The sequence below is a fragment of the Corvus kubaryi genome, unplaced genomic scaffold, assembly GCF_017639235.1.
Source record: "Corvus kubaryi isolate FWS band 111438036 unplaced genomic scaffold, C.kubaryi_AGA036_p1.0 37383, whole genome shotgun sequence".
In the NCBI taxonomy this organism is placed as follows: domain Eukaryota; kingdom Metazoa; phylum Chordata; class Aves; order Passeriformes; family Corvidae; genus Corvus; species Corvus kubaryi.
The window spans coordinates 2,370,543-2,393,331 of NW_024581125.1; the positions used below are offsets into that span (position 1 = coordinate 2,370,543).

Here is a 22,789-nt window from a genome sequence, read left to right on the forward strand (position 1 = left end):
GGGAATCTCCTGCTATAAAAACTTGTTTTCCATGGCAAAAGGAGAAATTTATTGTTGGCCATTGTGGTTTTTTTTTTTTTTCTTCACACATTTGGCACTGGAAGAAGGTTTTAATTAAAGTGAGGAGCCAAGAAATGTGACCTGGATGTGCAGTACCTGTCCTGTGGGATGGTAGGACAGACAATCCGTAGGAAAGCACCCATATCCAGACTCCAACACCAGGAATTATGGCCTGACAACGAAATTGGGCCATTCTATCTGTGAACAGAACTGGGAATTATGGCTGGTTGCTGTGATGTTTCCAAATGGAATGCAGCCCATCACAGAGCCAGGAGATGCCACTGCCAGTGGTGCTGCTGAGCAAGGAAATCCCTCTGCAACTTGAAAAAAGATTCTGAGCAGTCAGGAGTTTGATGAGTAGAAAATCCAATGCAATGGCAAAGGAGCCTTTTTTTGTAATTATTAATTTTACTCCACATTTTGAAATATAAGCATGTCTTTTCTTGTGCCAGAGTATTGTTCTGAAAAATATATTCTTGTATAAAGCCTTAATCCCCAGAACATTTTGTATTCAGCTAAAGCCTGCTTTTGCCTTTTACAGGTTCTTAACCAGCGTGACATACTCTCTTCCATTTGCTCTGATGGCTGCCTGGGTGCTGTTTATAGCTGATTTTGTTAAAACACTTGTTCAGGAGAAAGATCTGAGGCTTTATGAGGTATGGGGAAACTTCCTGGGGCGTGCAGAATTATAAACAGATTTTCCTTATTAGTGGCTAGTGTGTCTGATGTTCAATATTAAATGGAGCAAAACAAGCATTAAGGAAAATATTCCAGATACCTTTTGTTTGACCTGCAGTGTGTGAATTCTGACATTGTAGCCAAGCTCAAAGCCATGGAAATGCAGGGTGTTTGCCCTTCAAGTGGAGGGAATATTGCTTTGCAGTGCTGAACACAGGAAACATGGGCACCTCACAAAATTACAGGGTTTCTGAAGATTTAAAGCTCTCTAAAAATTGACTTTGAGTCATACCTACTGGGGACAAAGACATGAAAAGTGACTTATTTCCTATACTTGAAGTTATTATACTTAATATTTCAGAAGGTGCTACATATTACATCAGCTCCTCTGAAATGAAGTTCTTCATTCAGGTTGCCTGTTGGAAAAGAAATGACATTGAGACATTGGGAATTTATTAAATTAACTCAGGTTTTCAGTGTGATCACTGTCAACAGAGATGAACAGCAAAGAACTTTTGTCAAACTAAGCTTCAGCAAGCAACAAGAGCTTTGAGCAGATTTGTTTTTTATCCAACACCATGGAAACAAATACTGATTCATCAGAAATGTTTCCAAGAAAGGACACTCTGACCTGTGATGAGGTGGAAAATGAGTGAACCCCAGTGAGTGTTCACTGGCAGCCCCTTACTCTAATTTAGGCAACCATTTTCACTGTCTCCAAGGACCAGAGCATCAGTAATCTTTTTAGCTGTGTAATAATCCACAAGAAGACACCAGCACCTGTAATTTTTCTGGGTTTACCAATACAAATTTACAGTTTTATGCATGTATGGGGAATTAATCATCAGCTAATATAAATTAATATTTCTTCCTTGTAACCACAGTAATTTAGCTATTATTTGTTATCTTGGGCTTGTGTGAGAAAGGTCTGGTTTCAAAGAAATTTGAGAGCTTTTGAGCTTAAGCCACTGGATCAATTATCATTATTTAAAGAAATAAGCAAAATGCTTTAGAAAAGTTACCAATTTAAGGCCAGAAGCTGCTTTGCAGCTTGTGGGCTGTGACACTTGATCCTTGCAGGTCCTGTCTGTGCTGTTCTTTTCCAACAGACTGCTTTGCAAACCTTGGGCATTCCTGAAATGGGAGTGTGTGGTTTGTCCCTGGATAGAATGAGCATGGTCTGGTTGCAGGCCCTGTCCAGAAGCTGGAAAAAGAAATCATTCAATAGCAGCAGAAAGAGCTCTTCATTTCTCTCAAATGCCACCTGTGATTGTTTTCCTCCCCTTCCTCTCTGCAGTACATGAAAATGATGGGTGTCAACGCCAGCAGCCATTTCATTGCCTGGTTCATCGAGTGTGCCATCTTCCTGCTGATTACTGTCACCTTCCTCATTGTTGTTCTAAAGGTGGGGGAGATCCTTCCCAAAACAGACACAGCGCTCCTGTTCCTGTACCTGATGGACTACAGCCTGTCCCTCATAGCCATGAGCTACTTCATCAGCGTTTTCTTCAACAACACCAACATTGCGGCCTTGGTGGGCAGCCTCGTGTACATCCTCACCTTCTTCCCCTTCATCGTGCTGCTCGTCATCGAGAACCACTTGAGCTTCTCTGTCAAGAGCCTCCTGGTGAGTTCTGTTTCTCCATATTTCCAGGCATTGTGTGGAGGCAGGGACTTCAGTACACTCCAGCTCTTACTGCATCTCCTGTCCTAAATACACAGGAATTTGGCACCTTTCTGAATTCCATCAGTGGATGTTGACAGGCATGGCGGGAGAGTTGGCCAGGGCCTGTTTGAGGGACACCTGGAATTAGCTGTGTCCTGTGACTGAAGGCACTACTTGTGGAATTTTAGTGAGTTCCCACCTGCCAGCTGAATCACAGTAGTTCGAGCTATGTACTTTCCCCTTTGGAATTGCAAAGGAAAATGGGAAAATTCACCCACTGTGAAAAAACAGCCTGTCTCAGTAAGGGCTTTGGTAGCAGGGCTGGGTCTGCTTATTGCTGCCTCAGATCATCCTTTGGCTTCCTGCATCTGAAATTCCTACACATGGGAATAGATGTAAAGCCTTGTTCCTTACCAAGGGGCAGAGTAGGTAGGTGTTAGGTTCCAGAAGCCAGACTTGTTTTCTTTGAGTCACCAAATTCAGGAAATGACATCTATGAATGCAAATGCTAAAATAATTAACCACATGGCTCCATGAGGTAATTCTCAAGCACTGTTGTATTTCAAAAGCCTGAAATAAAGCCCTGTATGAGGGAGGAAGATGCGTCCTGGGTGTGGAAGCAAAAGAAAGTCAAGCTCTAAGGAGACATTTCAGCCTCTCACCAGGTAGCATTTCCCATCACAGGCCTGGTCCAGTGCTCCTTGACTGCTGGGAAAAAAACCAAACCAGACACTTATTTTTCTGGCTATTGGAATAAGCCAGTGATTGGTTGACTGACCCGACTTCTCTTTGAGACTAATTCATATGTTCCTTGTTTTCGATTTTGTTTATTCCCCAGAGTCTGTTGTCTCCAACTGCCTTCAGTTATGCAAGTCAGTACATTGCTCGCTACGAGGCACAGGGCATAGGTGAGTTTATTGCAGACAAAGCCAGGCTTTGAGCTCTCCTGGGGTGACATTTCACTGGCTGAGATGGATTCTGATTGTATTTCTCAATTCCTCTCTTCAGGTCTGCAGTGGGACAACATGTACAAGTCCCCAATGATTGGAGACAACACTTCCTTTGGCTGGATGTGCTGGCTCATTCTGATAGACTCCTTCATTTACTTCATCCTGGGGTGGTACATAAGGAATGTTTTCCCAGGTAAGGATGCAAAGCATTGAGAGTGGTGTTGTAGCATCTTTTTTGGGGAACAGTGAACACAGAGCTGGCTGATTCAGTGGCTCAGGCAGTGAGACAGTGCACACACTCTGTCCCAGACCAAAGGGAGCATGACTTTGTGGGTGTCTGAGCCTATTAATGGCACTGAGAGAGAGCAGTGCAAGGGAGAATGAGGGTTCCTCAGCCTATCACAAGGGTAGGTAGATCTCCTGAAGAAGCTGAAGCCAAGGACACAGGAGGGTGTGATTGCAGTCTGGTGGGCGAGTGAGAGCGGAGCATGTTAGCCTGCATTTGTCAGCTGAGTGATTTCGAGCTGTGTTACTTACATCATTTGGTTTCAAAAAGTAATTCCTGCCTTGGGCAAGAGCCAGTACATTTGTCTTTTGCTTTTCTTCCCCACCTAATGAAGCAGTCCACGGGCATACAGAAATCTACCCAGTGGAAAATGTAAAGTTCTTCTGCCCTCCAGCTATGGAGTTACTCAGAATAACAAACTAGTGAGTGCTTCCTATTGTGCCGATCAGAAAACTCCCTACCAAGTCCTGGTAGTTCATAAGCATATCAAGAGATCTCTGCAAAGTTAATTTTTGCTATTCTGAGTGCACCCCAGCAGTGACACTTCCTGAGGAACAGATACCTGAACGAGACTCCTGTTCCTGCAGGTAGATATGGCATGGCTGCTCCCTGGTACTTCCCACTGCTTCCATCTTACTGGATCGAATACAACAGCTACCTGCCCTTCTGGGATGAGAAACAGAGAGGCCTGCTCTTCTCCAAGCTGATGTTAAGGAAAGAAGTCACCCTCCCCAATAAGATATGTATGTGGATACTAGATGGGGTAGCAATAATAACTTATATTTTGGGTAAACAAAGCCAAATTTGTAAAGGGGCACCATACACAGAAAACACCATTGATCCTTACTTTGAAGCACAGGAAAAATGGAAAACTGGTATTCACATGAATGGAGATTTGGCTCTTTAAATTTTATTTATTCTTCCTATTTGTTGAGGAGAGTCAGTACTGATTTTCACATGCATATTCGTGTGTGTTGTAGTTGGGCAGCTACCTTCCATGCCTGTCTCTCTGTGTAGAAATACTTTTGTTTGGGCAAGCAGATACAGGTTTCCACTTGGCAAAGGGCACGTGTGCTTCTTTGCTTATCTCTTTAAATGTCTAGCCAGTAAAATATTGAGATCACACACAAAAGCTTGCTGGTTCCACCTAACTGAAAATAACTCAGTAGTTTTGCTGCACGTCCTCTAATTTTCTGTGCTTGTTTAGTATAAATAAAGGTAGGTGCTCTGAAACACCTAAATATGAGACCTTTTCAGAAGTGATTGATGCCTGTTGTCAGGAGTTATTAGAAGCTGCAGATGTAAAAAGGAGAAATCCCAGAGAGCTCAAAATGATACAGATCCGGTGACATGTTCTCAACATTCCTAGCTGAAAGGCACCTGCCTTTGCTGCATTTTGGTTTTCTCTGGGATGAGAAAAGTAGCACAACACCTGCTGCACTGCAGGAACTGTCCCTGACCCTTCTCTTTGGTGTCAAAGGTGCCCCCCACCCTCACGTGGAACCGGAGCCTACTGACCTCACCTTGGGAGTCTCCCTCCACGGCATAACAAAGGTTTATGGATCCAAAGCTGCAGTGGACAACCTCAGCCTCAACTTTTATGAAGGGAATATCACTTCCCTGCTGGGACACAATGGAGCTGGGAAAACTACAACCATGTGTGTATCCTTTAAAGCAGCTCTTTTTTATTGTGTGGGGTGTGATTGGGTGAGCAAGAGGGCAAGTGGGGCTGTGCAGCAGTGGGAGACTGAGGAAGGTGCTTCACTAGGCCAAATCCCTCATGTAAGTTTCACCTTGTTCAGGGGTGACTTCGGGAATTCTTTCATCTGTTAGAATTCTTTAGGCTCTAGAAAGTCCTTTTCTCCTTAGGAACATGCTTTTTAATCTGGTGAGATACCTGGGATACACAGCACAGCAACTGTTCAGGTGTTTTGTTCCATGGCCTGGGGTTAGGATGTTCTGGAAGCTGTGGGGAGCTTGTGCACACACCAAAGCTGAAGTGATACTCGCAAGAAAACTTAATAAAGATAGACTTCAGCTGTACAGACTCATGGGTTGGCTGGGCTGGAGTGGCAGGGGATTAATGCATTGGCCTTTCAGCCTTGCTGTTTATAAATTATTATTTGACTTGTTAGATAACAGCACTAACACAGACCTGTAGAACTTGATTTCTCCACTGATATATATGTGCATATCTCTGAGAGCAACATTAAGCTGATAAATAGAAGCCTCAGAAGAGCCAAAACCAGTAAGACAGATGTGTGCTTCACCTCAGCTTATTATCAATTCACCTCATATTCTGTTTGCAAAGTGTAGCAAAGGTGATATGCAGAAAAGTATAAAACCTTCTTGAAACTTAACACAGGCTTCAAATCCTGAGTAAGGTCACAAGTTACTGCTTTTTAATGATGGTTAAAAGTCCCAGGAGAGAGAAAAACTCGGTGAAGGTGGAGGGCGGTCTGAGATGCATCTTTTCCCTTGAGTCCCTGCAGAACAGCACCAAAACTGAGCTGTAATGTGCAAGTCATTATTCTGAGCAGAGGGAGTTTGACTCAGCTCTTGCTTGGTGGGTGATTATTTCCTTGAACTAGATGAAAGTGCTGCCCACTGTGAGGTGTCTCATCCAGAAGTCCTCTCCCATTTCTCATGAATAATGGCAGTGAAACCAGGTTTCCATGCTCTGCTGTGGTTAGTCAGATGAAGAGGTGGTTTTCAGTCTCAGCTGTGGTTACAATATGAGGCTGTCTGGGCGCTGCAGGCAAACCTCAAAGAATAAAGAGTAACTGCAGTATACGAATTCCCAGTAATTAAGCTGGAAGTCAAGGGCATTCCTGAGTATTGACGTGTGGGATATGCAGTGGTCTGACCTAGGGAGAGGGAGGCTGAAGAAGATAAAAGTACAGGTGAGGAGTAGCCAGGGTGAGCTTGGAGCTTGCTCTTGCAATCCCACAGAGGGGTACAAGGATGTCCATGGATGTTAATTGGCCTCTGCTCTGCCAGAGCACGGCTGGGCAGCAGGACACACAGTGGCCAGTGGTGTCTGGCTGGAAGGAGTGGGAGGGTGACACAAGGAAACCTTGGAAGTGGTGACAGCTACAGGGCCACATGAAAAAAACTACCCATGGCTTTCTCCTTTTTCTAACTTCCCCTTTGTGTTTATTTTTCCTTCAGATCCATTTTGACTGGGTTGTTCCCTACATCGTCAGGCACGATCTTTGTGTATGGCAAAGACATCAGGACTGACCAGGAGGTGATCAGGAAGAACATGGGGGTGTGCATGCAGCACAACGTGCTCTTCAACTACCTCACCACCAAGGAGCACCTGCTGCTCTATGGCTACATCAAAGTCCCTCACTGCAGCAAACACGAGCTCTACGAAGAAGTGAAGAGGTATAAAAACAGCAGCATGGGAGAAGGGAGAGAGGGCTGTCAAAATTGTTGTCTGGTGGTGCCAGTGCCCCTGCAAAGCTCAAAATCATGGATTGGAGGACTTATTGCAGCTCCAGCTTAGGGTTCAAATGGTGCCTTGCTCTGACTAGAGGAATATATTGATACCTATGGCTGTAAGAAAACAATATCTCTTCTCCAGGGGGTTTACAAGCTGCTGTGGCAATTATTTGGAGATGAATTTATAGGCCTAAGGGTCTACTCCTTGCTGCTTTACAGTTTTCCCCGGAAAGAGATTTAATCAACCAGTCAGAAAGATGATGTTGGCTTTATTGGTTTTGCAGAAAAATGAAGCAGCCAGAACATCCCAGGGAGTTTGGATCTTGGTGTCTCAGTTGATGGGGTTGAGCCTTTAACCTTGACTTGTCAGATGAAAGCTTTGGAAACATCCTCAAAAATGTTTTAAATTAAAATCCCGACGACTGAGCTGCAGGGTGACTCTACAGTGTGACCACTCAGCAGAGCAGTCCATACTTGAGCAGTTTTTCATTTGCAGTTACAGTTTTTCTGGGTATTTTCAGATTCCCTGCTTGGAAAAGATGCCTGAAGGACAACTTTTGGGAGTTGTTTTCCCTCTGTTTTCCAGGACTTTGAAGGAGACTGGGCTGTACAGCCATCGTCACAAGCTGGCTGGCACCCTCTCCGGAGGGATGAAGAGGAAGTTGTCCATAGCTATTGCTCTCCTGGGGGGATCCAGGGTGGTGATTCTGGATGAACCAACCACGGGGGTGGATCCGTGCTCCCGGAGGAGTATTTGGGAAATTATCTCCAAGAATAAGAAAGGTACTGTGATGAGAGGAGATGTTGCCCAGAGGCAAAGGTGATTCGTGTCACTTTTGCAAAGATGGTACCAGTGGCTTTGAACTGTGGGTTTCGGAGGCCACAGAGAAAAAATTGTGGGAGCCTGGGATTTTGCAGGTCCAGAGGGTGCATCCTGGTTGGTTCCTGTAAATTCACAGTGCCATTTGAAAAATAACTTTACCATAGTACACAGCTGTTTACAATATTGTAAAATTCATCTCTCTTGTTGCCTTTCATCCAATTTCACTAATAATTACCAAAAAATGCAGTCGATTGTCACCTGATACTCTGTGTCCTCTCATTCAGCAAGGCTTTCACCTGTCTCACTGTTGAGATAAGGACAGATCTGACCAGAATGTGATAAAGAAAATTGTCATAAACATTCATTGTGTTGGTTTAACGATGTGGACTTACTTGCCATGGACTGACCCAGAACAAGGGGAAGCTCTGGAACCCCTGCAATTGTATTGATGGTATCATTGTGTGGGGAAATAGAGGAAGAAGTTTTTAAGAAAGGAAAGAAAAGAACCCAAATCCTTCTAAAATCCAGTTTTGCCATAAAACCGCGTGTTCATTCTGTGGTGACTGTGTTTTCCAGGCAGAACCATCATTCTCTCCACACATCACCTGGACGAAGCAGAAGTTCTGAGCGACCGGATCGCCTTCCTAGAGCATGGAGGGCTCAAGTGTTGTGGCTCACCCTTCTACCTCAAGGAAACCTTTGGGGATGGCTACCACCTGACACTCACAAAAAAGAAGGTTTGTGTCTGAGCTGGTCCTAGAGCTCCTGGCAGCTCTGTCTCCGAGGGAGTCATCAAGGCTGGTTGAGGGATGTATTGGCCGGAGCTGAGTGACCTCCATGGCCTTCTGAAAACAGGAATGTCAGTGCTCTGCTTTGTGGAAAAAGAACAGGGTTTCCTTGAAGGGTTAAGACAAGGCTGGATGCAGAGTGTGAACTCTGGAGTTCAGAGGAATAAAGCAGATGGAAGGAGCTCATCCATGGTGTCTGGCCTGAGGCAAAGTGTTCTGCTTGCAAGGAGTGGGGAACTCTGCCCTTGATAGCATTTATTGCAGTGCTGTTGGTAGTCCCAGCACACAGATCCCATGAGAGATCAGCCTCTCTTCCAGAGTACTGGCACTGGAGACAGAGAAATGAAAAAAGACCCATGAGCAAACCCCATTTTTATGGGGAAAAGAGTGAGTTTGTGCTGGCAGCCAAGTTCATCTCTCTGGTGGACAGGCTTTTTCTCTGTTGTACTACAAACTTCAAGCTAGGGCAAAGTGGTTGATTCAGCCCAACCTGGTGAGGTTTTGGATGGACCAAGATGGGACAGTGTCACATGTCCCTTTTTCAAGGGTCAGAAACACAGTTTCACCTGCTTTTGATGTCTACACTGACATGTTGGATAGCTGGACTGAGATCACTTATCATTTATACTCTGGGACAGGATTTGGGCTACGTCCTGCAGAAGGAAGGTTGACCTCACAACCTTTTCAGTGACCACAGAGTGTTTTGTTCCTTTTTCAGAACATGATAGAGGAATGTGACACCACAGCAGTGACTTCCTTGATCCAGTCCTATCTCCCAGAGGCTTATCTCAAGGAGGATATTGGTGGAGAGCTCATGTATGTCCTTCCCCCCTTCAAGTCGACAGTGTCTGGGGCCTACCAGGCCCTTCTCAGAGCCCTGGACACCAGCCTGAATGATCTCCACCTGGGTTGCTACGGGATTTCCAACACAACTGTGGAAGAGGTATGAGCTCAGGAGCTGCTGGATTTACTGAAAAGTCACAGAGATTATTTTCACAGCACTGTGTGGCTCTGCTATCTGGGCATGTTAGGAATTACGTGAGGGTTTCAGGCAGGGAAGAAGGGCTTACACTTAGGTACACACAAATGTGTAGATGTATCCAGAAATCTGTACATATACTAATGCACAGTCTCACCTTGCTGACAGCCTTTTGATGTTTTACCCAGAAAATGAGGCACTGGAGACAGACTAAGGAGAGAATAACACAGGCACCTTTCTGCCCAAGGGAAATCTCTGGTCAAATAAACACATTTAATTGCATCAGAAGTAAAAAGTAAATGATGAGCAGTGATGACGCTTGTCTTGCAGAAAGGAGGGAGGGAGATTGTTACCTTCCTGCTCAGAATTTCTTGCTTTCTTTTAAGGTGCTTTCCTAAGGCAGCAAGAATAAGTTGTACATCGTGTCCCACATGCAGCTTGGGTGCCATGGCTGCACACTCCCAGCAATGGAGGCAGTGGGATTGTCAGGAGCTAGAGGGTGAATATCCCAAGGAAACAGGTTTGAGTTTCCACTGCTGCAGCAGAACAGAGACAGGAGGTGACAGGGAGCTGGGCAACAATTTTATACTGAAAAAAAAGAGAATTTCTCTCACGGAGCACAAAGGGAATAGAAAGAGGATTATAGTGCATAAGTGCTGCACCAACTACAGCTACAAAGCAGGAGAGTGGATTCTGGTAATTGTTTTGGTAAATGGAGTCATTTGGACAAATTTTCCCCCATATTTTCTTGCTCCATAGGTGTTCCTCAATCTGACAAAAGAGCTAGTGAAGGACCAGCAAGAAGATGCTGCACTGCCCCATCAGCTGCCTGGAGTCAGTGGTCACACTGGTGGTGACGAAATGTCTCTGAGCACAGACACCTTCACAGAAAGAGACGGTACTCAATCACCTACAGGGTTTATTCCAGATTTACTGCAGATGCAAATGCTGACAGATGGACTGATTTGAGTTCCCCGTCTTCTTTCTTTGTTGAAAACCACATTTCACCCAGCCAGGAATCACAAACCCTATAAATCACTGGAAATCATCGGTCCTTTAGAGCCCCTGGTTTGGAATAGTCTGAATCACAGGATAAATTGCTAAAGGGGTTTTGTTTGCATCTGCCTTCCTTTAAATTGATCCAGGTTTTAATCTAATCAAATACAGCGTGTGGGTGAAAGAGTAAATGTGTACTCTGAAAGTAATTGCTGTAATAGATGCAGAGGATTATTTCTCCATGACTACTAGAATTGGAAAGAAACTTTCCAATCCCTTAGTCTGTTGGAAAAGCAGCACAGCTCTGAGCTGGGTCCTCCTTGCTGCTTTTTGCTGTGCCCCAGACATTGCAGTTTGGCAAAGGAGCCCAAGCAACCAGATGGTGGGGTAAATTCTCATTCAGAAGAGAACCAAGCTACACCACTATCCCTGAGGGTCAGAGACCTGCCAAAGGTGGCCCAACCCAGAAATGAGAAGTGCCTGGCTGTAATGCTTTCTTGGGTTAGAAACATTGCTTTGTACTTGCAAACATACTGTTTATAGTTAGGGAGGCATCTCAGGGACAACAGAGAGGTGGTTTTGTACTTCTCAAAGCTGACCTGCACTGTAAATGTTACTCTAAACAGTCACTCATGTAGAGAAGTGTTTTATTTCATCCTTAAAAAAAGGCTGAAAAGGATTTGCTTCATGGTGTATTATATGGGTTAATATTTCATAAAGAAGCATAGGTGGCACAGGATTTGGCTCTGCTTTTAGTATACCACAAAACCTGTCCATGCAAGAGGTCCAGTGGCTTCTGCTTGTTTCCTTATTTTTTTTATTTATTTGTCTGAGGACCTGCTTTTTAAATTATGAAAGATTTCAGCTTGCAAATCTAAAAGAAAAATATGTTTCCTCTGTAGGCTGCAGCTGGGTAGGTAGGATGTAGATAGCTTACTTCATCTGGAAGCCTGTGTTCCTCTTGCAAGGTCTCACACTGAAAGTCCCTACACATACACATTTGAAATTTAACAGAAGAAACTGGTGTTACATGAGCCGATGGCTGGAGTCCTGTCCCACGCCTCATCCTGTGTTTGTTCCACCTTAGTAGTCTTGATTTGCCATCTATAAAGGTGTGCAGGAAGTGAAATAACCTCCCAGAGTGCTCTAACCATGGCTTGCCTTCATGGCACAAATGCTGAGCCATGACCAAATGCCGTCCTTTGTGCCCAGACCAGCTCCTGATCAGGTCCAAGAGCCTGCGGGGTTTGCCGCTGCTGCTGAAGAAAACCTCAGCCCTGTTCATCAAGAGGTCCCACCACACCCGCCGGGACGTCCGCGGCTTCATCGCCCAGGTCATCCTCCCTGTGCTCTTCGTGATGGCTGCCATGGGCCTGGGGACACTGAGGACCAAGGAGACCGAGTACCCTGAGCTGCTGCTGTCCCCCTCGCTGTACGGCACAGCCGACCAGGCAGACTTCTTTGGGTGAGAGCTGCTCCTTGGGACCCTGACTCCCCTTGGTACAGAACGAGCCCATTCAGGATCGTTTCTGAGCACAGCCAGTGTCCTACACATAGGACACGTAGTTATGTTGTGCAGACAACACAGAGAAACCCTGTTCCTAAGGGATCTCTGAGGAGATGGCTTGGCTCAGACCACAAAGCCTCAGAAAAACAACGTCTCAGTTAGATTTAACTATGAAGTGTGTGAGGAATACTCTTGGTGTTTCCCATTGGAGCCCTCTAGCCCTGTAACAGCCATAGGGATTTTCTTAATGTATACATATATACTCCTCCCCCAGTGTGAAATGAGGTAGCCACGTGTGTTACCTCCAACATTACAACTCTGAGATCAAATTCTGTCCATCTTGTGAGCATTGCCCAGCTCTCTGTCAGTGCAGGATGTGCTTTCCTGGCCAGACCCTGCTGGTCCAAGGCACACAGGCAATTGGGGCTTTTCCAGTGTGATTAGGGTGTCTGAATTATTTCATTCTCCTTAAAAATCCTGTTACCAAAAGGATTATGATTTGTGTCACTCGGTTTTCATGTTGTGAACCTCTTTCTTTCTCCAGTGATTCTCAGCTCTAAAGCCATCTGCTCTAGGTGTTCTTCCCAGGATTCCTGATGCCTTTCCGTTTCAGTCCTGCTAGATGAGGGAATGAGCCAGAGCTGCATGTCCAAGTCCTCTGTTCCTAATGTTCCCTGCTTCTCCTGGTAGATCGTTGCTGGAGAGCTGGGGCAGAACCAAGGACAATCTTTCTGAATGGTCAACACCAAGTGGATGTCACAGATGAGAGAGTTGATTGAGACAGGGCTGCAAGCAGTGCCTGAAAATCGCAGTAGATTTGTTTTCCTCAGAAAGAGAATCTTGACTGTCCAAAAGTATCTAAAGGCAGCAAATCCCTGGAGTAGCTGAGGTTATGAGGACTCCTTTTAAACCTGTGGGACTGTCCTCATGTACTGCGTGTCCTTCGGTGCTGCTTCCACAAATACTCAATTATTTAACATCTTAAATCCTGTTTGATTCAAACACAGTTTTCCTCCTCACAGTGGTAGTGGAAGTTCTTTGAACCGTTTCCTGTTTTCTGTTTTTCTTTGTTCGTTCTTAGGAATTTTAATGAAAGCACAGCTGCTTTAGTTGCTTCGATGCTGGCTTTCCCTGGGACGGATAACACGTGCATGAACGAAAGCAATTCGTAAGTAGTTCTTGGGGTTTCTTCCACTTAAGCTCCAAACCTGCAGGAGAACTGGCATGACACTATTAGCCATTAGACCTTAATAACCATCTTTGATCATCTGCAGAATTCTCATGCATTGGACTCCTGCATTATTAGCAGTGATAAGGAAGCAGCTTTGGTGGTGGCAGGATGCCAGGATGAAAACAAGCAATTCTCCTCTCTGGGAAGTGGTCCTTGCCACCCCAATAATTCCAATTATAACGTGAGCCCTCACAGCAAGTTCTCAGCACAGCCTTTATTAGCTCTATCTAAAAGCTGTGCCATGAGGGCTGGTTTGTTTTGGGCTTTGCAGATAAATTCTCAGGGAATTGGTGGTAAAATCCTGGGCAGACTTGAATGCTCGTGCAGGCAAATATTTACCCTGAGTGTTTGCAGTGACTGCCCAGGCAATACAGCCCATCACAGGAGTGCCCAGGGATTGCCACAACAATAGCCCTTATTTCTGGGCTGGTTTCAGATGCTTTTGGCCTATGAGTGCCAATTCCTCGCACTGTCTACTGGAGGAATGAAGTGGTGCCTGGATTCCATCTGATCAGCTGAGTGAATCCAGGCACAGGGAGCAGCAGGGAGGGCTCTGTGCCAGAGGGCATGGGAGGCAGTAGGAGGCTGGGGATTCCCTGAAGCACCCAGAGCTGACAAGAAGGTCTGCTTTCCTGCTGAAGCTGCTCAACTGCCAGCCTTGCTGTCATTAAACATGACAGCAATTAGCTTCGCTTGCACACCTGAGCACAGAGAGCCTCAGAGGAAAATGTGTTCCTTTTCAGGCAGTGTTTAACAGAGGACATGCTTGGCCAGTGGATTACCAGTGGAAACCAGAGAACCAAGTATTCTGCCTGCAACTGCACAGATGGCATCCAGGTAACTTGGATAAACCCAAAAGTGAGCAGGCTTGGGGGGATAACTGAGGGCCTTGTTTGTTGGGAGTGGTTTTATGGGCTGGCATGATGCTAACTCAGTGTTCCAAGTCCTCCTATCTCTTTTTGGCCTTGTTGAATTTGTACACTGGATAACCACTCTCTGCACCAGTTTGGGGATACGAAAGGAAACAGCATCCTCAGAAGATTCACACTCTAATATCCCTGCCTTGCTCCCCATGGTAGGAATAGGTTTAATGGTGGTTTTGAGGGTTGTATGATTGTCCCTTTTGGCAGAGGTGAGCATGTGTTCAAGAGGAAGATTTCATTTTATATAAGCACCGTCACTATATAAAAGCACAGCTATTTTTGCTGCTTGCACTTCAGAATTCGACTTTATGCGAAGTCTAGAACTGCTCCTTGTTCTAAATATTAATGATTAACAATATTAATTATTTGCATTACAGTGGTACCTACAGACCCAGATGTGGGCACTGCTTAGTGTCTTTGCATGCACACAGGGAAAAGGCAGATTCTGCCCCAAGGGTGTTAGAGTTTTACTGTTCAGTTTGGGGTTGAGCTCTCCTCCCTCCAGTGCTGTTCACCTGTCCTCCGCTTTTTTCCATAGCAAATAAACTCATGGCACAATGTGATGCCATTTTAACATAACAGATGTACTTAGTTGAATGTTTCTAGTCATTCTTTAACATGCAGCTATTTTGTGCAGTTTTCTGGACATACACTTAATTTCACATCATTGAAAGCATTGGCATAATTTCTCTAGTAAGTTGGGATAATGTTCAAAGCTGATTCTCACCTCTAGCAGGCACAGGCAGGTGTTCCTCAGCATGGAAGAAGCTATTTTGTGTATTCAGATGAACAGATCCACACTGGGGGAGTCCAGGGCTTTTGTTATGGATGAGCTGAAGGAAGCAGCCAACATGCTGTCTGGGAGGACACTTCAACCTCATGGAACAGTGATGTGACTTTGGCCCTCAGCATGTTAAATTATATATTCAGGACTGATTCAAAGTTTCTCTGAAGCCCAGGAAAACATTTCCAGTGAGTGACAGTAAAGCAGAAATGTAAGAGTGTAGCTGCTGTGAAATGGAAGATGAGAGTTTGAGGCCACCACAGAGTTTTCTGCTCTGTGAGTTGTTTTGCCCTCTGCAGTTGTCAGTGCTAAGTAGGATCAGCCTTAATTCAGCCAAAATCTTCCTCTGTAGCATGAAGCACGTTTCAAGGTCCCACTGATGCCAGTAGAGCTGAAGGGTGGGTTTAAGCAGAGGTTGTTTTTAAGCACCTCCCAGGATGTGTTGGGGACAGTGTGCAGGGACGTGTGCTGTGGTGTCCCTGCACCCTGGCTTGGGAAGGAGCAGCCTCTGCAGGAATGAAGCTCAGGACCAGAATGCTGTCATTTCCTGCTCTCAATCTTGTCCTGATGTGGTAGTTTCTAGTTAAAACACAAACACTAAAGTTTTTCTTCGTTTGTCTCCCCTCAGACATGTCCACAGACAAACTATACACCCCCTCACAGAATGACCTTCTCCACAAGGACCCTTTACAACCTGACAGGGCACAATGTGGAGACCTACATCCTGGCAACCACCAAAGACTTCCTGCAGAAACGGTACGGCACAAACTCGCCTCCCTCTCCTCTGAATGGCACTGGGAGCAGGACATCCTACACCTGTCACATCCCCTCTGCCTGAAGAGGTGGCAGTGCCGTAGGGGTTTAGGACCTGGTGAAAGGAGCTGAAGTGTCCTGCAATCATGGATAAAAGATAAAGGCTCGTGCAAGTGCTCTGCTTGATCATAGCAGAGATAGCCTGGGGATAATGTGTCAATCATCTGGCATGTTGGGGCTGGATCTGTAGACAAGCCTTTGTCTGACTCAGAAGTCTTGAAAAAGAGGAAAATCTGACACAGCCTGTCATGAAGTAAACCCTGGGGAGAGATTTTCCTCCAGGTTTGATTCTCTGAAGAGTCTCAGCGTGTGCTTCACTTGAAGGAGCGCATCCATTCCAGTGAGAGCAGAGTCTGAGCATTTTCTTGTGCCACGGGGCTCTCAGAGCTGTTGGTGGGTCTGGGCTCTGCCAGGCAGCTGCACAGCAAGGCTTGGGGCAGAGGTAGCCTGCCCCTAAGGCTGGCAGGAAATGTGTTCATCTGCCACTGATGAACTGAACTGCTCATCTCCTGGGTCAGAAGCAGCATCTCACCCCTGAGTGGCAGGCACACAGCTCAGGAGTCCACACGGCTCCAGGATCTTGCTCAAAAGGAGGTTTTCAGCACAGTTTTGTGACAGTGTTGTCAAGCTTCTGTTTCTCTTTTTTCCCCCCAAACAGCCACCTGCAGCAGTGGTGGCTTGGCCCCACACTGGGATAAGCTCTCTGAAGTCAGGCTGGAATTGCCTGGTGTGGCAGTGGCACGTTGACGTGGCCCATCCAAGGGAATCAGAGCTTTGGGATGAGGGTAGCAATGCATTTCCCTCTGGTTTTCACTCAGGTATGGTGGCTGGAGCTTCGGGCTGCCTTTGACAGCAGATCTGCAGTTTGACATCAGGCCAGTGCCCCCCAACAGAACACTGACTAAGGTAACCAACCTCCACCTGCTCATCCTGGCATGGGAAGTGTGGGACTCGGGAGAAGCCATGTTGAGTTCATGGATATTCCAGAAAAGAAAGCAAAACCCCCTGAAATCTGCAGCTTGGCATGACAGAGATGACTTGCAGTTCATTTCCATTTCTCTCTCCATTCTTCTTTATTGGTCTCACTTCTCTTGCTAGCAGGAGGCAATTTTTCTGCTGTCATAATTTTATTATACAGAGGTGAAAAGATCAATTAGTAGCACCTTTATCTCATGAGGGAATGTATGTACCATAATGAGGGCTGGCTGGTGCATTCTGATATGCCCGTTTCTCTGGTTCTGCTCTGTGAAAATGTTGTAAAGCACCAGAGCTGAAATCTGAGGTAGTTTGCACAAGTGAAGCAGGACAAACCAACACGTCAGTAACAACTCCCAAATTGTTTCAATTTCTCAATTGTGTGCAGGTGTGGTACAATCCTGAGGGTTATCACAGCCTCCCAGCCTATCTCAACAGCTTGAACAACTTCATTCTTCGAGCCAACTTGCCAAAAAATGAGACTTCCAGATATGGTAAGTGTCCCTTTACATAAGCAGATAACTTCGCCCCTTTGGAGGGATATCCTGGTTCTGCTGAAATCAATGACAACACTTATCTTGACTTCAATGAGGCCATTTCTTTATTCACTGTTCTGCAATTCCTTTCAAAACAGAATTGAAAAGCACGAATAAATCACCAAGTTCATTAGTCTTAGTCAGAGGCTCAGGGGAGCTGGACAGAGAGGACCCCAGCTCCTACATAAAACGCTTCATCCAGGAAATGCCAGCAGTTGGTGTTTGATTTATTGCCTCTCATGTGGCACAGGAAGAGCTGTCTCTTGATAGGTGCCCATTAGTTATGCAGGGAAGAGCTCCTCTAGGTCATCTCCGGGAGTGGGTTAGATTAGGAAATTTTAATGTCACCCTTCTGCTGAGAGCAGCCCGGGGTGTGTGGGCATGAGTGTGTCTGGGTTTGAGTGAGAGTGGGGAGAGCGAGATTAATAAGAAACACAATTTTCAGCTGTATTTTCACTCTGACACATGACATACACAGATCCAAGGAGTGCTGATGGCCCATTTGGGGTCCTCATAGCTTCTCCTTGATAACGCAGTGACCCAAATTCCTGCTGGTAAACCAGGGCACCCTGCCTTTCCCTTGGCAGTTTAGCCTCTTTCGAAGTGCAGTGTGGGCACAAACCTGTCTGTATGTGTGTCTGTCTCCAGAGAGGGCCAGGGTGCAGAGAGAGATTGATACTGAGAAATCCTATACAGGGATTTTTGGGCTGTGCTCTGCCAAGAGCAGCAATTGTGTGCAGAAACGCCCTCCTGATTGACTTCCTTGGACAAGCGGTGCCCTTCCAGCCATGTCCTGGTCAGGCCTAGCCCTGCTCACCTCAGAGGGCTGCTGCCCCTGGTGACACAGGGACAGGTGGCAGTGTCTCTTGGCTCATAGGACATGTCTGAATTGAGCTGTAATGGAACCAGGCATGTGACCTGAAGCTTTGAGTGTGACACCCTGAATTCAAGCAGCAGCAGATGCTGATCACAAGTGGCCCCGGTGTGTCTCTTCCTGCCTCACACCACTGCATCAAGACTCCCCTCCCAGCCAGCTCAGCTCACAGAGAGTCACACCAGAGCCTTGTCCTGGCCACCCCCTCAAACAGGCCCTGGCTGTCCCCTCTGGGGTTTGCAGTGTGCCCTCAGCTCACACATCACAGAGCTGCAGCCCGGCTGCCAAGATAAGAGACCCCAGCCAGGCACTTCCAGCAGCAGGAACATCCCAGAGCAGCTGAATTATTCAGCAGTGAAGCTCCTTGCTCTGTCTCTGTATTCCCAACACATGCTGTAGCAAGAGCAAAGGCAGGAAGTTCGTGTGAACAGCCAGAAAGTTTTCACAGGGAAAGTTTTATACCAGCAAAACAGCAATTTTCAGAGGGAAAGAATAGCAGCAGTTTTTGTTCTGTCTGTCCCCCTGCTTATGTGTTTTTGGAAAGAAATGCTTAGTAGTAAATGACCAGACAGATAATTCTCTCCTTCCCACTAATCATCCAAGCCAGAGAAGGGGAGAAATAGAATGAATGGATGAGGCTGGTTCCCCTGAGGCAGAGTAAATCCAGTCTGAAATACAACTGAAGGGACGTTCCGTGGGATGTGCTCCCAGCAGCTCAATCGAGTTGTTGCTGTGACAAATAAATGACGGTTTAAGAACCATTGAAGTGGCCAGATAAAAGTGTGTTGTCACTTCAGCAGTCAGAAAGAGGTGCCAGTTCTGCTTTAGAGGTTTGACTTAGGGTATATTTTGAAAAAAATACATAAAAAGCTTTTTACCCCGCCACTAAGCGAGTCATAATAGCTTTTGACTTATGTATATTGTGCTTTTTCTTCTCTTAATCCCAGCTAACAAAAAAGGAAAAAGCATTGAAATGGAAATTTTGACTTCTAGCCTAAGCTCCAGTAAAGGAAAATGGCTTTATAGTGAAGTATTAACAGATTAGACAGTCGGTATCTTTCTTTCTCTCTCTCCCTTTTGGAGAAGGGAAACATTTCCTGGCTGTTTGTATGGCTTTATCAGCAGTCCAAGATTTTAATCCCATTTCTCTCACTGATGACAAGACTGAGGTTTGGTTGGGGTTTTTTTCTCCAAAATTAATTTCCATTGAAATCCTTCCTGAAATCCTAGCATTTGGTCAGCTAAACCCACAGGCTTCTCCCTTCTGATTCCCCTGTCAGAGTGCCCATTCTTAGGGAAAATTACTCAGAATAGTTCTTCATCACATCATTCCTAAAATCTGGCACCTGGCTATGAGGAGTTTAAATTTCAGAGGTGGCATGTTCTAGAAAATCTCTGCATTTAACGGCAGCTGGAGGTCCCCCAGCACTCCCTGAGGCATTTACTGAGGTGTCAGAATATGAATTGGGAACCTCATTTTTAGGCACATAAACATGGGAACCCTTTCTCAGGCGCTGGAGTCTTAGAGACTGGGCTGTCATCCTGGGGGGGCCAAGGCAGAGACCTGCCCTGGAGGTTGGAACTGGCCCCCCGTGTTCTTCCTTTTGCTTTTGTGGGCACAGATTGCCTCCAGACATGGCAAAAGCACTGTGGTGAACAATACCAGTGTATATTGGGCTAGGTGTTCTCCTTGCAAAAGAAGTACTTAAACCACATGTGAAGATACCTGCTCATGAGCAGGGAGTTTCTCTGCTGCAGTTTGGGCCTGATACAAACCCATTTTTTAATGGATTTTTTTGGAAAACATCGCAGGGGACGTACCAGTGTGGCAATTAGATTTTTGCTAGTAACTTTGAACAAAATACTCTCTTTTTTTGTTTTTTTTTTTATAGTTTCTTAAGACAGAATAGTTCAGCATTAATTCACTGCCACTCTGGGGGCAGAAGTGTCTGTAGCTTACCTGGGTTTCTGCTCTCACCTCCACAGATCCCTTATGGAGAAAGACATCTATCACAGGCAGGTAGCAGTTGTGGAGAAGGGCAGCAGGGAAAGACTTGTTCCTGGTGATAAAAGAACAAATGGAATGAGGTGGGATCATCAGACAGCAGCTTTGAAACAGAACATATTCATCAGTTTTGAAGGTGTCAGTGCTGAGGAATCTGAGCTGGAATACACAGGCCCACAGGCACGTGCCTGATGTGAGGTGTGGGAAGGGAATGGTGCTGTCAGCCAGACAGATGTAGGAACAAGGCGTACGGTTTGAATTTCAGATCTGCTGTGCAGCCAAGTGAAGTCACAGGAAAAATGAGGATGCTCAAAATTCTGCCCAAGATCGCACAGAGATGACAGAGCAGAAACACACTTCTCATCTGCTTTTCTGCTCTTCTCTCTCACTTTTCTATATTATTGTCAATATCAGGAGCTGGTGAAGAAAGCTTTAATTTGGACACATTTTCAATTTTTTTTTTTTTCTTTTCCCTGTAGGTATTTCCTTATCAGCTCACCCATATCCTGGAGGACAGAGTCAAGAACAAGTAATGTAAGAGGATTCCTCTGACTGATGCCTGAATTTTTTAGCTTTAAAAGGAGCAAGGCAGCTTCTTGGAAACCATAAACCAGTCTAAATTACTGGATATCTTTCTCTAAGTGATGAAACTGTTCTCACTTGTCTTTGTTCCCTCTATGCATGAATAGGGTCCTGCTTGCCACCAGAGCTGGGGATTCCTGTGAGGGTTTTTTTGCAGGATCCCTTGGAGATCTGGAGGTCACAGTTACAGCCTCACACATTAGTGTGCTTGGGCATAATAATAATAATAATAATGACATCATTTTCCTTTTGGCCCTTCCACTCCATGCCGGGGTCCAGCACTACAGCTCAGTGCTGTGAGTCCCTTTTGCTGGGCATCACTGCCATCAGCAAAGGCAGCAAAGAAAGGAAGAAATCCTCCTCTGTGAGGGTGGTGAGGCCATCCCTGGAAGTGTCCAAGGCCAGGCTGGATGAGGCTTGGAGCAGCTTGGGATAGTGGAAGATGTCTGTGCTCATGGCAGGGGGTGGAAGGGGATGGGCTTTGAGGTCCCTTCCAGCCTCAAACCATTTCAGGATTATAAAGATGCTGGCCCAGAATCAGGACCTTGTTGCTTCTAAGCTCTGACTAATCCTCCCAGTGAGGGAAATCTGCCACTCCCACTCACCAAATGCATCTTTCTCCCCTTTTCTCCCAGGCTCAACAGCTTACTGGACATCATAGTGTCAATGTCTGTTTTGGTTGGCTACTCCATCACCACAGCCAGCTTTGTGCTCTACATGGTCAAGGAGCACCAAACCAAAGCCAAGCAGCTGCAGCACATTTCAGGCATTGGGATGACAACCTACTGGGTGACCAACTTCGTTTATGATCTGGTAAATAATTCACATTCCTAAATGCACCAGGAGGAGCATCACACAGCACGGGGGGAAAAGACATTCTTTATTTAGAGTTGGTTGCCTAGACTTCTTATTGCTATCAAGAGTGTTCTGTAGTAATTGTTCTCCAAGGCATTGGGGACGATTAAACGTGAACTGCAACACTGGATTCTGCTAAGCAAAGGCATTCCTGCTCTCTGGAGTGTATGCAAAGCACCCGGCACATTTATATGGGAGCAGGCTGCAGCTTGATTTCCATTCCAGCAGCCAGCTGCTCCTCTGACAGCTTGCAGGGCTGGATCTGTTGTCACCCAGGCTCCACAAATCTGGGGTGAGGCTTCGGGGCTCAAGGCTACAGCCAGTTTGGGAACCCTGGCTGGGACAGCAGCAGGCATCCCGCAGCTGACACAACCCTGCTGGGCAAAACCCCATCACTGGCTTGAATGCTGTCTGTAAGATTCTATGTTCTAAAGTTTTTAAGCCAAGGAAAGCTACAAATGCAGCCCTGCAGGACCTGAGCAGGTTCCTTTTCACAGTGCTGTATAGATGTACCTTGTTGAGCTCCCAGCACTGTGCTGCATTCCCTGGCATGGGCATGTCCTTGTTGCTCCTGAAGTTGTTTCCTCCTGGTGCAGAGGGTTAATGGAAATGGTTGTTGGAAAGCACTGCTGGGCCAAGAGGACAAATGTTTGCAGTGTCTGCAGGCTGAAGTGCTTTGTGTCTCCTGCATTCCCTGTGTGCAGGGTGTCAGACCCTCCCACAGGGAATGGGCAGTGCAGCCGAGCGCAGCTCCTGAGCCTGGCATTGCCAGCTGGGCTGCAGTGCTGACCAGCTCCACCTATCCCACACATTTCTGTTGATGCAGATCTGCAAGAACCTAAAATCCCAGTGATTCTATCACTTCCTGGAAACAGGAAATCTTCATTTGGGTGACCAGTCCCCTTTGGTGCAGGGAGAACTAAGGGCTGAAATCCCATGGGGAATGTGAGCCAGAAGTGCCTGCCTGGAGGGGCTGATGTGGGCAGGCAGCAGCACAAGGATCCCCTGCCCTGCAGGAGGGCTGGAAGGGG

At 46.1% G+C, this 22,789-nt stretch overlaps 1 protein-coding gene across 1 annotated transcript in view; it reads left to right on the forward strand.

Moving 5' to 3' along the window:
• ABCA12 (ATP binding cassette subfamily A member 12) overlaps window positions 1-22,789 on the forward strand; it is a 79,413-nt gene that overhangs the window by 44,234 nt on the left and 12,390 nt on the right. Inside the window, 19 exon segments of the mRNA XM_042035231.1 lie at window positions 602-716; window positions 2,036-2,365; window positions 3,243-3,312; window positions 3,413-3,547; window positions 4,228-4,383; window positions 5,121-5,298; window positions 6,812-7,030; window positions 7,674-7,870; window positions 8,487-8,647; window positions 9,417-9,641; window positions 10,437-10,575; window positions 11,886-12,138; window positions 13,262-13,348; window positions 14,155-14,248; window positions 15,747-15,874; window positions 16,750-16,837; window positions 17,295-17,400; window positions 20,801-20,855; window positions 21,539-21,716. Coding sequence (XP_041891165.1) covers window positions 602-716; window positions 2,036-2,365; window positions 3,243-3,312; window positions 3,413-3,547; window positions 4,228-4,383; window positions 5,121-5,298; window positions 6,812-7,030; window positions 7,674-7,870; window positions 8,487-8,647; window positions 9,417-9,641; window positions 10,437-10,575; window positions 11,886-12,138; window positions 13,262-13,348; window positions 14,155-14,248; window positions 15,747-15,874; window positions 16,750-16,837; window positions 17,295-17,400; window positions 20,801-20,855; window positions 21,539-21,716 — 2,914 coding nt within the window.